The sequence below is a fragment of the Anser anser genome (genome assembly GCF_964211835.1).
Source record: "Anser anser genome assembly, chromosome: 3".
Classification (NCBI taxonomy): Eukaryota; Metazoa; Chordata; class Aves; order Anseriformes; family Anatidae; genus Anser; species Anser anser.
The window spans coordinates 109,219,682-109,234,592 of record NC_139722.1 but is presented as its reverse complement, the minus strand read 5'-3'; the positions used below and the strand labels follow the sequence as shown (position 1 = coordinate 109,234,592).

Here is a 14,911-nt window from a genome sequence, read left to right as displayed (position 1 = left end):
GAGGACTTTCCCTGGCCACTGTGGAAACAAGCTGTGCAGAGTGTTTGTCTGTGTTCTCTAATTTATTTAAGTAACTGTTTTTTTCCTGAATTGGCATGTTTGTCTTGCTCTTCAGTAATTGATTCTGAGCATCTCATGATTGTGTAGTAGCCATGAAATTATTACAAAAAAAAAAAAAAAATTAGCATGAAAGCTGAGGCACAGAATCCAATCTACCAAACCATACAGTGACCTCTTACTGGGACGTTTTGTAGTCTGGCATGACTTAAAAACTGACTCCTAAAATATTTTTAATTCTAAATTTTAGTTTTTTACCATAATGGAAATGTACATAACTTACAAGGACACTGTCGTAGTGATTGATTTTTCCAAGGTGCTAAATTGTATGATTAAGTGACAGTCTGTTTTCTCCATTCTCATCCCATGTCAGATAATACCTAAAGACCAGCTTGAGGGCGCGCCTTTCACTCACTTTTCATACCTCTGCAATGCTTGGTCTATTCTTAATCAGCCCTCAGAGTTTCAAGTTGCGGTGAGATGATAGAAATATGTGGGGTTTTTTTTAGGAGCTCAAGGAGGAAAGAAAGGAAGAAATGAATGAGCATGCAGGGATGACTCTTCAGAAAACCCTCACAACTTTCAATGATTTATGGCGTGGAATTTGTTGTGTTTATAGCTCTAGGTGGCTTTTTCTTCTGTGAGTTTGTTCAGCTGCTTTTGCCGCTTGTAAATGATCCAACAATAGCGCGTTCTCTCTTGGGGAGATGGAGAAGCATGTGTTCATTAGAGAAGACAAGGTCAAGGAAATGTTCTCTGCACTTCGGTACAGTGAGGTTTTGTGATGCCTTGGTTCCTAGAGGAGTTGATAAGCCTTTGACCTTCCTCCAAGAAAAACTGTCTACTTGCGGTCATTAAGCAGCTGAGTCTAGACTATGTAATTTATCTTGCAACTTGTAATAGAATATGTAAACATTCCCCTTGGAGATGCTTTTTCATATTTCATCTGTGTGGAGTATTTTTCTTCCAAATTCTGTTTTTGTTTTGTGACTGGAAAAGGGAAATGTTCGAGATACCATACCATTTTGGAATTCATCTGCTACCAAAAGTTTTTTATTCCAAGCTTAAGTCTGGAAGTGAACATTAGTGATTGGAAAGACCTTATAAAGTTCCTTAAGGTAGTGCAGATACGTAGATGTAATGGCATTAGCAGGAAGCAGTGCAGTGAAGCAAGCAAGTTTATTATAACATCCTTTTTCTTTTTTTACTACATCATTAATATTAATGTCTTTGGATCTGTGGTGGTGTTCTGCCGCAAGACTATTTGTCATGGAAAAAAATTAAGCCAAAGTTGCTTGTATAAGTGGAAGAAGTGAGCCTATTTAGCCGTTTCACTAAGTTAATCCTTTCTTCCAATTTTATTCCCTTCTATTTTCCGATTTACTGCTATTTGTCATTCCATTTTTGTAGCTTATATTTTAAGCAAGCTGGGAGCTCTCATCTTCCAGGAGGCAAAGAAATCTACTTTTAATCTCAGTTTATCAGGGTCATGGATTTTGTTATTTTTTTAATATGGTTTCCAGCAAGCTGTTTTGGCAATACGTGTGAGTTACTGAGGTGTGATCTAATATACATCTTCCTCTGAAGTAAGAAGTAGGCTATCTGGTTTCTGAAATTGGGGTATAGTATAAAAAGGCACAGAACAAAATCCTTTTCAAAATATTACACCTTTTATGTAGATTAAGTAAAATAGAGTGGCATCTTTAAAGCTTACTATCGGTGGTTGTTGGCGATCAGCTTGCATAAAGCGTGCTTGCAGCAAAATTCAGTAGTGGATCTTTTTCCTGGCCATAAAATGTAAGTGTGTGATGTGTGAGATTTTATTTTGGCTAGTAGCTATGTGTTTTTCAGTAACTGGCTAGAAATGTGTGGTGGGTTTCATGACTGAGGCTACTTTAGTGGTGGAGGAGCACCTGCAGCTTCCTGTTTTACCGAGCTGCTGCAGAAACAAAATAAAGGTAAGACCTCAGATCATTTACAGACAGCATACCTACTGTGCTGTCTTCATCTCAGAGTTTCTCTGCAAATGTAAAAAGCACTACAGCGATCCTCATTTCTGTCAGGGGTTATTTTCTCCACTGCAAGAGCTTTTTCCTGTCTTATCTTTGTATGTGCTCTCCAGTCATCTCGGTGCCAAGTCACATTACAGTTTTCTTCGTTGCTGTGTTGTCTGTCATAGGCGAAAGTCCGTAAGATTACAGTGGTGGGGACATTGCTTATCCCTTCCGTATTCCATTCTCTTCGCTTTGTCTTAAAGTCATTCTGATATCTGCCATCTTATAAAGAGCTCTCAGCTCTGGAGCCTGCAGGCTTCCCACGCATTTCATTAAATACAGCTGCTTTCCAAACACATGATGATACTGTTATAGGTCGATTAAATGAACTGCACTTTGGTACCAAGTGTGATGTTTTCCTCTCGTTCTGATGTTATCAGATTATGTGCGGTGCTTGAGGCCAAAACTAGGCTCTGTTCGACCTCATCGTGCCGGATCTGTTGGCATAGACTGCTCTCCTTTGGTACAGTGCAGTCTCCTTACCCTGTGACTTTTGCTGCTTTCTCTGTGTGGGGATTAAGCAGTGTTACTTAGAGTACAGTTCAAAAGCTGTTTGTTTTTTTTCTTTTTTTTTCTTTTTTTGAGTGCCTTACCAGCTCAGGAGCCCCTTGTTCTTGTCTCTCAGCTGCTGGTTCCTGCCCCCGTGCAGCCTCCTCGGAATCTGTTGTGACCCTCTGTGAAGCCACACAAACTGAAGACTGGGGAGCTGCTCCAGTTTAAAAATAACCCAGCAGAGAAACACATGAAAGCCTTCATTTTAATTCCGTGTTTCCAGGCTAGCAGGATTATTATTTTTTAAAAAAAATGAATTTGCTAGTTATGCGATGTTTCCTGAATAAACTAAGAAGCTTAACATGATCCGTCATCAACCTTCCAGCTCGTGCCACAGTCTTATAGTCTGCTTTAAGAACTTGAAAAGCCACGTCATACATCACCTCCTTACCACCAGCCTTTGTCTATATTGAACTCTAATTCAGTGTATTTTTAGGGTAGTATTTGCTAGTTGTAGAGAGTCTAGTATCTGTCACAGCTTGTCTTTTAGTAAGTGACGTTTGCTGAGTGCTGTGCAGCTGAAGGTTTCTTAAGGTGGTGTTTTGGTCCTGCTCAGCAGTCAAACTAAATGTTACTATATTTTTTTTACCACAACCTTGGGGTTCACTTGAATGTCTAGAAAAGAAAGTGTAGTTTTCGAGAGATTTCTTTTTCAGAGGGACTAGAGCCTACCCAAGAGCAAATACAATTTTTGCCTCGCAGTATATATATGTGATGATGAATGTTGCTGTTAGGTGCAGTCACGGGGCATTTTCACTTCTCTAGCCCGGCGTGAAGTCTGCAGTGCTTACTTTGGCTGTGAAGCCTCTTGTGCTACTCCTACGATATTTGGCTGGGGTATGTCGTGACTTTTTAGGCCGTTCTGTTCTTTCCCACGTTGAGAGCATAGTATTTGGTAGCTTCTTTGACTTGTAGTGTTTTGTTTTTCCCTGTATTTCCCTGCTTTCTGCTGTACTGAGCTCCGACTGCTTTGTTCAGGATTGTGCTTCTCAAGAAAGAATCAGTTATGCATCCCAGCCGGATAAGGACTTCTGGCTGGAACGGTGAGCATCGTGCCTTTGAGAGAGCCGCCCTGACACCATACAGAAGCTTAATACAAAAATAAAGCTGGGTACTTAGCAGTAGCTCTCGAAAGCCTGGCTAGCTGCTGTCCCTCACCTTGGTGTCAATATGGCAGAGCTTCCCCAGTTAATTATCAAACGCATGATTCCTTAGCCATGTTCTTGTACGTTGGGTGAAACATCAGAGAATGGCTGAGATTGGATGGGACATCTGGAGGCTGGCTGGCCCAAACATCTGAAGGCAGTGGGTGTCTTGCAAGGTCACGGAATGAGGAGGCCAACCAAAGCTGAAGAGCTCTGCGATGAGGATGCGCAGAGTGCCTTGCATTCCTTTGTCCACCCAGCTCTTATATCAGCCATCAAGACCTTGTGTTTTATGAGAACATCGGCAGGTCTATGCTGCTGATTAATTTCTTGTCTTTTGTGGCTTTTTAAAGCAGGTTTAGGTATTTTTTAAAAGTGACTGAGGTTGACTCTCATCAATATTTGTCTTTGGTTAAGTGCTTGTAGGTATTGCTGATCTGAGTTAGTAATGAATGGTTGTCTTTTATTGACTTGGGAATTAATACCTTAGTGGTTAAAAATGTTTGCCCTTAAATTGATTCTGAAAATCCTTTTAAAACCGATTCACCTAGCTCTGAGCATATCTGATTGCAGTCATCAGGGGTAGAGGCACGTCTCTGCAGCAGATATATGTGCATGTAGTAGGAAATTCTTTTCTTAGCAAGGCAGTAATCCCACAGTTTAAATCCCAGCAAAAATCAAAGTAGGGTTAACATTTCGAGGTAGTTTTTTTTTGTTCAGCTTCAATTTCCAATATAAGATGTACTTGTATATTACTTATGAAAGCTTTCTCATTTCAGTGACAGCTGATGAGCTCTGGAAAGGAGCTTTGGCAGAGACTGGTGTGGGAGTAAAGAAAGGAAGAGGGAAGAGAAGGAAGAAGAAGCTAAAAAAGAATCTCAATAGAGGCCAGGAGATCGGAGAAGGTAGATTCACAAATGAAGGGCTGAAGAAATGTCTTGACCTCTTCATGTGTAATGTTTTTTTGATTTAACAAATCAGTAAATTGCTGTTAACTTCTGTGGCATCAGAACAGCTTGATATAGTTTTTTCTAAAAAAAAAAAAAAAAAATCCTGATATGGTTGTTTAATGCTATTTTTTGTTTTTAAATATAAATTCTGTGTCACAGAAAACACTTCAAATAAGCAAGAACCTTCCATTTTATTGCATTTTTACAGTGTTCATTATTTCAGTACTAGTTTGGCATAAAACTTTTTTTTTCCCTGTTATTTTCAAGGACGTTCTGGTTTTCTCTGGCCTGGTCTTAATGCTCCTATAATACAAAGTGGGATGGTACAGACAGTTTCCCAACGAAAAAAAGAAGAACGAGAGAGAATTCAGTCTGAAATTCTTCAGCAGAGAGATACATGGGAGAAGAGAAGAAAAATAAAAGTTAAGAGAGAGGGAGGATGGAGTGGAAAGTGTTGGGGAGGTGTCATTCTGGATCCTCCTGACCCAGGTCCTAACGGAGGTAAGAAAAGACTGAATATCTTTCTTAGTTCTTACGTAGCCTTTGTGATAAAGGGCTGGGAAAAAGCCAGATCCAGAATTTTCCTGTGATTGAAAATCCATTTTATAACTTCTCTTATGTGCCTTTTTGTCTGCACATATGCCAATGCATGAATTAAGGCAGCTCAGTCAAAGAACAAGTACTTACACAAGTGAAATGTTTTAAATCACTGCTTAATTTAATATAGCTGTTAGATTATTATTTTATGTTATGGACTACCTAAAGTTATACTGTGATATAGAGTACTGCATTATGTTATAGACTGTTATAGGAGTCTTAAAGAATGGAAATATGTTTTCTGTTCAACGTCGATTTTCTTAAGTACAAAATGCAGCTGTGCTTTTGTATAGTTTCTTAAAGGATCCTGTGAGGTAAATCAACCTTTTTTTCCTACTCAAATAGTGAAATATGGTTTAAGATGTTGTGGTTTGAATGTAGCTAATGGAAGTTCTTGTGTGTTGTCTAGTTAAATATCATAGTGAAACTAGAGGTCATATATGTAAAGTGGACAGGTGAACTTTTTTTTACAGTGCTGTTCATTAGACCACTAAAAAAATTTTGTTAGCTTTAACAATGAAAAACCTAACCTCCTTCAACTAATAAAATATAAAAATAAGCTGCTACTCATATTCAGCTGAGTTTCCCTTGTGAAGCACTTCGTGATGCTTCTATATTTATTGCAATTTTTCTTCAGACTTTTATAGTCAGATGAGGTAAATATGACAGTTGATGTTTTCTAGCACTTCTTTCAAGCTTGTTGCAGACTCCGGTCATTCTAAAAGCTAAGCTTGGTTCATGTTTTCAGAGTTCTCTCTGTCCAGGAATATGTTCTCCTGGTGAAAGCTGTGATCTTGGAACATATGTCCCATAAATGGGAGTTTCCCCATAAATAGGGAATTACATCTATGGATTGTAATTATATTTTTATCAGATCTTTTTGCAGTCACAGTTGCTGCTCATTCTGCCTGGTGCTTTGTTTGTGAATTTCTTTCTGTCTGTATTTTCTGGTGACTTCTTCTAGATGTTAATACAAAATCGAGATGTGCTTTGCACCAAGCCATAAGGCAGCAAGAGCATGGTCTTTCCAGGATGATCTAATACCATTGTCCACATGGACTGAAGTCATGCTGGCATTTTGTAGCTTTTCCTCTTGTAAATTCATCCTGTTGTTGCTGTTTTCTACTTCTCCACTCCCTTCCCAGGTTTTCAAGTCCTGTAGCTGGTATAGCTAATTTTGTGGCTTATGTTGCTATGGTGTCTAAGTCAGGAAAACAACATACCTTGTGAATTTATAGAGATCTTGCTTTCCACTCTCTTCAGGGTTTTCTTGTTTATCCTTGATTTTAAGAATAACTGATTCCATTTTAATATCAGCATAATACTGCTGTATATAAATAAGATTTCCTGTGTTCACTTACCAGCATTTCATTTTATTACCTTGAAAGCAAATGTTCCATGGGAGGTGGTGACATGACAATGGATGAGGCAGCCTGTCACCTGAATCTTACAAGTGAAAAATAAAGATTTGAGAAGTTAATGAATTCCCCATAAATCGTTGGTGGAATATAGAGGAAAGTCAAGAAGATTTCACGGTTCTGGTTCTGTGCTTTAAATGCAAGGCTACGTTGCTTTTAAATTCAAATGTATTTTCAAGTAGTTCATTCTGTTAAAAGAAGTGGCAGCTGTTGCAAACAACATTTATGTATGCATGAATTCTACTCCCCAGTGCTTTCCTTGCTTTCGGTGTGGCTGATATTACTGAGGCTGGTTACTTGCATTAAAGTTGGTTCCGTGGGTGCGGCAGTAGTCAGGTCAAGTTCTGCCAAGAGGAGGAAAGGGCACTACAATAAAAACAGGAAAATGAAACCGTCAGCCTGTATTATAAATGTGCTTGAGAAAAGCAGTTTCTGATTAGCATACACCAGTTTCCTTTTAATCTGTTTAAAAATTGTGGGGATTTTCAGTTTCCCAAAATTCTGTCAGCATCTTTATTCAGAGGAATTAAATGATTTTCAGGGGAACGGGGACATTGACAGTGCTTTGCACATAGCCAAAGTGGTAGAAGGAATAGACCTGAAACCGTCAAACCCAATGAATCTGTTTGTCCTGAGACTGGGGCATGGCGGGACTCCCTCAATTTGAGATCCTGCAGTTCAGCCCTTCCTGGTATTCTGCTGCTAGATCCTCCGGTAACAAACAGTTTTAGCATGTAATGCAGCTTCTCTTCAGCAGCATTCATATTTTCTAACAAAAACAGGTACAGGAGAAATCTGTAGAACCTCACTGTTGTGAGCCTTTGACATATGACAAATTTGGTTGAAACCGACTGCTTTGTTTTGGGGAAAAATATATTTCCATATATTCGAGGACAGACTGATTCTTTGTGCTTTGTTCTTGCAGGAGGATCTTTTACAATTTCACCACTACTTATTGTGTTAGTTGTGAGTAGAGAAGGAACTTTTTTTTTCCAGTTAGAAATAAGATTATTTTTCAGCCAAGTTGACAGTGTTGCTTTGCAGCTGATGAGGCTTCAGAGAAGGAACAGGGTGCCTGAGCGTTGGCATTTGCATGCTCTTCTCTGAACTTCTTGTAGACCAGCAGTTCTCTAAATTGTGCTGAGATGATCATGTTTGTAATAGTCACGGAGATTGTGTAAATGATCAAGCAACATCTGGTGAAGCTTCTGATTCTCTTCACCACCATGCTGCTTTAGGCTCCCAAGCCTTTCTCCAGACTCTTGCTGTGACTATACCAAATACAACAAATATTAAGTGCTTTAGTTAGCACTGGCTTCTAAAGCTGTAAATGCTGAAAGCTCTAGTTAATAAAGTAAATTGGAAAAGCAGGAGGTCGGGAGGGTCTCCTATTTGTTCTGCTGCTTATATTGAGACATTGCATTTTACTTCATTGTCTTCAATTTTTTTCTTCTTTTTTTTCTAAAACCAAGCTTTACTCACAGTGTGTGTCAGGGTGAAGACCCTTGGATGAGACCTGAGGGGGCTTCTGGTTTGTGTAGTTTTGTGCCCTCTCCCTTTACTTGCCATCCTCGGTGGCAGTACATACTGATGGTTTGTCACGCCCAGAGCTCCGCGCTGTTCTTGCTCTTTCCTACCCCACAATTTCCTAAGACATTTTGAAAATGTCATTCCTTTGAAGTCCCTTCTAATGACAGAGCAAAAACTTGAAATTTTCGTGCAGTGAAAAGGATGTGTTCACCAAGTACAGCCGAATATGTAACATACACCTGAACACAGCTCTTATTATTACCGCTGTGATGAAAAGACTTGAAGGCAGATGTGACAGGGAAACAATAGAAAACACCTTAACTATAACTGGACAAAATGAATGAGGCTGTAATTGTCTTTGATTGCAAAGACTTTTTTTCAGGTAGCATTTCAAATTGAAAGAGGTGAGAAAAAAAAAGTCTGGCTGCGTGGTTGTTGATTATTTGAAGTGATTGTGTTTTGTTTTGTTTTTTTTCTCTTCTCTGGAATTTCACAAAAATATGTGTCGAGAAAAAGGGAATCAAAGAAATTATAAGTGTGATTGTCTAATACAAGTTCAGAATAGTCAGAATAATATTGGGGAATAGTATTGCCATGATGGAAGTGACCTGTTTGCCTATTTGGTGATTCAACTTTTTAGCTTTTAACCAAGTACAGCCATTGCTCATTGTACATGAAACGAGGGTATTTGTGTGTGTTGTCTTTTTAACACTTTTAGAGCAGTATTTTGGGAAGAAGACAATTTGCATTGCCAGCTAGCAAAAGCCCAAACTATTTTTATTTTTTATATAACATGCTGTGGACAGTTATTTTTTAATAGCATTTCTACAGCTGGAGAGAATTAGGAACAATAACAGATATAATTTAATAAAAATTCTTCAGTGTAAGTGCTGGCTGGTAGTGATTTTCAAGAAAGTTTCAGGTTTAATTGGGAGAGGTTGGGTAGCTTAGCTTGTGGTCAAAGTATTGGACAGATTCTGAGCTCATCTCAGCTCTTCCATCATCTTTGTTACTGCTTTCTGTGGGATGTTCAGACAAAGCAGTTAAGTTGGTATGTCTTGCTTTACCATTTAAAAGGGGATTATTTTTCTTCCTGTGTGCCATGCTGGTTATTTAGGTTGGGCAGTCTTTGGAGACTATTTACATCTTACTTCCCCTGCAGCCACAATACTTAAAAAGATAAAATATTGATCGCAGTTGGAGACTGGGGTCCCTAACAAAGCACAGTGAATGTATTTAACAGTTCTTCACCCCTTAATTATAACAGAAGCTGTACTGTAGTTATAACAAGAGTGGTGTTACACCTTCTGGAAGTTCTCATTTGAACTGGATATTATTTAAGCTAGATTTTTGTACTGATATTGATTTTTACTCAAGAAATGAAAAAAGCACGCTTTATAAATGAGTTATACTTTATTTTCTCTCCGAGTTTATTCTAAAAGAGAAAATGAATGGAGTCAAGCTACAAAATATATTCGAGCTCTTTTTAAAAGGAAGCAACTAATAATGCTCACTTTAGATATGTGTTCAAATTATTCTTACCTTTTCTGCTCACTGCTGAGATAAACAAACAGCTACATAAAAATCGTGTCCTTTTTAAATTATACAATCTGCAGGGAGCTTTGCTGATAAGGAATTAATACAAGGAAATGTAAGACACTATTTTTCTCCCAACAGAAACTTACGAAGATTTTGAAACAAGAGTCATTGAGGTAAGCATTACAAAATTCTTCAAGGACTTTAAATAGTTACAGCTATTTTATATGGGGCTTGCACTTATTTAATTGTCTTTGCTAAGTCAATCTTATAGCAATAGGAGTTAGTCTAGTGTTTTGTTTCAATTGCGTGATGTAATCTATTATTCTTTTCATTGGGGACTTCTCTGTTGAGCTAATACAAAGATTGTTTTGAGTGACTCTGAAGTGGCAAATGCCCGCAGATAAAGCTTTAACAGTTCACATGCAACCATAATTGGGAACCTAGTAAAGTGTTAGCATTAGTTCTCAAACAATTATATGTAGCAAATTATGTAGTTCTGCTTTTCAAGATAAATAAATGAAACAAAGCGGGGAGGACTGGGAAGACAAGATTGAGAGCAGGTGGGATGAAGATCCTATTTTACGTGTCTTGGTTAATACAATACTCATCTGTCCTAGATGTCTTAACCTATGATATTTCTGTCTTCTGTGAAAAATATTCCAACAAAATTTCCTATTCATGGTTGTATATCTACTGCATTATTGTGCTTACTGACGGTTTAGGGATGATGGTTTTGACTGGATTAATGCAAATCTTGCTTCCATCCTCGTTTCTAGATGGATCATATTGCATCACCTCACTTAAAAATACCTAACAGCAAAACTTCAGGCTAAAGGTTAAGGTCCTTAACATTGCCCCCCCCCCCCCCCCCCAAAAAAAGCTCTTCTGAAGACCCAAATTCTTAATAATGATTTCAACAGAAACATCACTCAGAATGTAGTCAAAGTGCTTATTAAAAATTATTATAGGTGGATTTTTGTTTAGAACACAAGATAATCCATTAATAACAGTTTATAATGGTGAAATGTAAAGCATTGGTAATGCCGATATGTGGACCTTTGTTATTTCTCAGTGGTAAAGCCATTGGAGGATGCAACTCATTCCAAAGCAGACCAGTAACAATTAGTACTATGCATGCTTATGCTGTCACAAGGTATTTTATGCCTATCACTTACCTTACTAGTTTCTTTCTCATTTTGAATGCATTAGTTGCTGTGGAAACCACAGAACTAGCAGAAGCTAGAAGGGGGAATCATGACTTCAGAAATAAGCTGATTTCTTGTGATTCATTTGCTGCCAGTCCAGAATCAAATGATGCACAGCATCCAGAAAAGGTAGTAGCTCTGGAAGTGAGAACAGTATTTGCCCTCTGTCCTTGCACATTCCCTTCTCTTCTACTTATGTCCTAATTTTAGTGAGACTTGTAGCTGTGGCCAAGTAATTTCTGTTTCTGTCAGTGTTTTATGCAGCTGAATCTCAAAACCTGTTTTTCTTGTCATTGGGTTTTGTTTTGTTTTCTTTAAATATCTAATGTGTTAAAAGGACTTGACACTTTGCTAAAATGACCAAGCTATTAGAAAGCAAAACCCAGCAAGGTGTAGCAAACTTAGCACTTCCAGTTGGGGGACATCAAATTGGTAAGATTCAGCCAAGACTTTCTTGTTAAGTATTGACATTTTTGGTGAAGGAGAAGGGGCTGGGAGCCATTAAGCAAGGTGGCAAGAGCAGCACCATGAAGTGAGATGAATACCAAAGCACATTTTGTCAAAATTTGGATTGTGCTTTTGATATATTGAATTAAACCTTGTTACATGAATGCTCTGGGCATAAATCAACCCAGTGGCTTTGTGTTTAATGTAATTGCATAAACTTGTCACTTCAGAACGTTCTCATATTGCTTACATACCTACAGATGAAATTGGTTATTAGATTTGTGTCCCTTTCAGGGTTATCATCAGAATCTTATTTGCAATTAGTATTTATCTACTTTATTATTGGAAAAAATATTCACGTCTAACTGCTGTATTGAAAAGGGACTCCTTTAATTTCTAACCGTTATCTGAGAGCCAAAGTATTAACCTGGATCTATACACATCCTATGATAGATGCATAGTGAGTGTCTTTGCTTAATATGAATGTTGACATACTTTCATCACTGTAAAATAGTGACCGTATAATAAGTTGTTTGTTACATGATTTTAAGTGGGTAGAGATGACCGTTCATCACTTTACTCTTGTCATTATTACAGCTTCACTTATAAAAAAAAGTTCTGTGAAATATTGCCTGTATTTTTAGCTGGTATTCTGTCGTACGTGTGTCCAGACATGGCGTTTATTCCACTGTATCTGTGAACTTCTGTTTAGTTTCACTTACAGCACATCATCTTGTATTCTACTACTGAAGTTGACTAGTGATGCCCTTTGTGGAAGGAACCGTACTTTCTCTGCACGCTACCATGTACTGTCACATACTGGTCTCTATTTTAAGAACTAACTTGCTATTTCAGATTAGCTTTGACTTGTTAAAGTCACCAACAGAATAAGTGAAGTGGTACTGGTATGCACAAGAACAAGATGAAATTAAAAACATTTGAAAGTTAATTTAATAAGCAATATTTTTCCATTACTGAGCTTAGTTTAAATCTTAAGAGAACACACAGTTCATTTTTAATTCTGTGTCCTGTTTTTGTTGTGCTCATCTATCTACAAGTTTGAAATCAAGGTTCTTTTTTCTCAAATATCTCTGATATATTCTTACCAAATTTGTCATTGGTGCCTAGAAAAGAGATGACAAAATAGAACGAGTAGCAAACTTGCACTTAATGTCACAGGTGGTTTGTCACAATAAAAAATACGTTGTGTGCCTCTATACCTTACAGTATATGCTGGTGTGCATACATTGGTATTCCCCAAAACTGCTTTTAAAAGATGGTACTACTGAAAGTCAGATGGAAAATCAAATGGTTCAGACAAGTACCAGTTTATTTTGATAATCTGATGGATCATCTGCTCCATTTACGTATCAAGTTCTCATTTAATAATATATTTGAGATTACACTGAAAATCTTAAATGCAAGAAAAATGAATATTTAAGCAAGCATCAGTGAGAGGTCCTGAATTGCACCATACACATTTTATGGGTTCTTATTTTCACATGCAAAATTCCTCAGTAAGGAACTTCTGTCCTCGCAAAATGATGGGTTTAGCCCCACTAGGTCCTTGCTCATGTCTGCCAGTTGTTTGAGGACTGAAGGGAGTACAACAATGAATCTTTTCCTCCTTTTTCCACATTGGAACACAATTCCCCTTCCCCATACTGCTAAGGAAGGGGGGAAGTGTAAACTCTATCCCTGCTCCCTGAGTGTAGTAAAAAAATAGGTTTCACTTCTCCCAAGGCTATCCAGTTCCCAAGTGTCCCTCTTGTCAGGGGCTCTGAAATTGGATGAAGAGTTTTGTTGTCTGGGACCTGACATATAGCTCACTGATTTTGACGTTTATTTTTTAATACTTAAGTTAACGTGGAATAAAATTGGCTTTTGGCTTTAGTTAGATTGTACTTCTGCTGCAGTTGTTACAGCTAAGTGTTACAACCCTAATAAGCCCTGCAGGTCTCAGTGCTTTCAGTTAATTGAAAGGGCACATAGGAGAAAAGTGGCTGTTCCTTTGTTACTGTGACATGTCCCAATTGCCTGCCAGTTTGGATGCTATATGAGGTATTTACTCAAGTTGGCCATTTTGTGTCTGCATAATTATTTACAGTTAAAATACATTAGATTAAACAACCAAACGGGTTGCTATGCGATGTTTCCATGTGCTTTAGAAATCTGTTTCACTGCTTTGTTATATCTGAATAACAAAAAAGCATTTCAGAGGCAGGCTGGGGCTGTACTGTTGCAGTGTGAGAAAGTAGGAGTGTTTTTTGCAGGAAAAATAAAAGCAGCAGCAAAAATTTCTATATCCAGCAATGAGCCCAAGAAAATTGAGTCCTATAATTTTCTGGTAACAAGTATGAGTTTTGAAATAAACAGGTCCCGTTAGCATTCTTACTTTAAATAGATGGCATATGTGATGCTATTTTTGTGTGTCTTTTCCATTATCTTTGTCTTCATGACAATACAGGAGGTTAAAATATTTGCTTGGAAATTTTGTACTTTGCAGAAAGAAGCTGAAAGCCTATTTGTTCTTCTTCTGTGTCTTGATTTTCAGCAGTTCTCAGGACTTCTATTCCATTTTTGAAGGAATGTCCTATAAACAAAAATGCAAAAGCCCAATTCCCTTTGTGATTATGCTACCAAAAAGGCTGTGCTGTCTTGTTAGCCCAAAAGGCTGTACTCCCTTTTAAAAAAAAAAAAAAAAAGAGAAATTATTTTGAAAGTGCTTTCTTGAAACAGAAATGCTAACTTGATTGTTTTTTGTTTTTTTTTTTTGTTTTTTCCTGCTTGAAGAATAGGGTACAGACGAGCTCTGATTTTCATTTAAACCAGAGCTAAGGACATTACAGAGAAAAAGGTATTTTGGGTATGGAGAGACAGTACGAGGGACCGGATATTGGTTTTGTTACTGGATTTCCTGTTGACTTTCTTGCTTCTTGGAGCAGGTGACTTGGGCTACCTCTTTCACAAAATCACAGGATGGCTATGGTGGGAAGGCACCTCTACCTCTGTATTGAAGGGCCCAGTATTGAACACCCCACACAGAAGTCCTGTTAATAAAACTACTGGTAATATTTACTATTGTTTAACATAATGTAATAACAGTAGTCATTAAAATTTACAGTTCCATTTGACAAATTATGCAAGCCATTTTTACTGTAATGGCAAAGCATCATTTCAGGAATCATCCATTGTCAAGTGATTTCTGTCATCTTTCTCCAAAAGCAGAATGGTAACGCTAATATTAAAAAAAAAAAAAAAAAAATGCCGACATGAAGGCTTGTGTTATATGGCAGTGTTTGTGTTGCAGTGTGATGAAAATTAGAAAATGAAACCTGGTAATCAATAAGGTCTGCAAGCATATAATATGAGGTTAGCGTCCCTTTGAATCTTTCACAAATGGGAACCTTCTAAAGG

At 37.8% G+C, this 14,911-nt stretch overlaps 1 protein-coding gene across 1 annotated transcript in view; it reads left to right on the top strand.

Moving 5' to 3' along the window:
- MRPS5 (mitochondrial ribosomal protein S5) overlaps nt 1-14,911 on the top strand; it is a 47,734-nt gene that overhangs the window by 11,650 nt on the left and 21,173 nt on the right. The window contains exons 3-5 of the mRNA XM_083830385.1: nt 4,588-4,713; nt 5,026-5,259; nt 9,981-10,015. Coding sequence (XP_083686511.1) covers nt 4,588-4,713; nt 5,026-5,259; nt 9,981-10,015 — 395 coding nt within the window. The remainder of the gene's footprint in view (nt 1-4,587; nt 4,714-5,025; nt 5,260-9,980; nt 10,016-14,911) is intronic.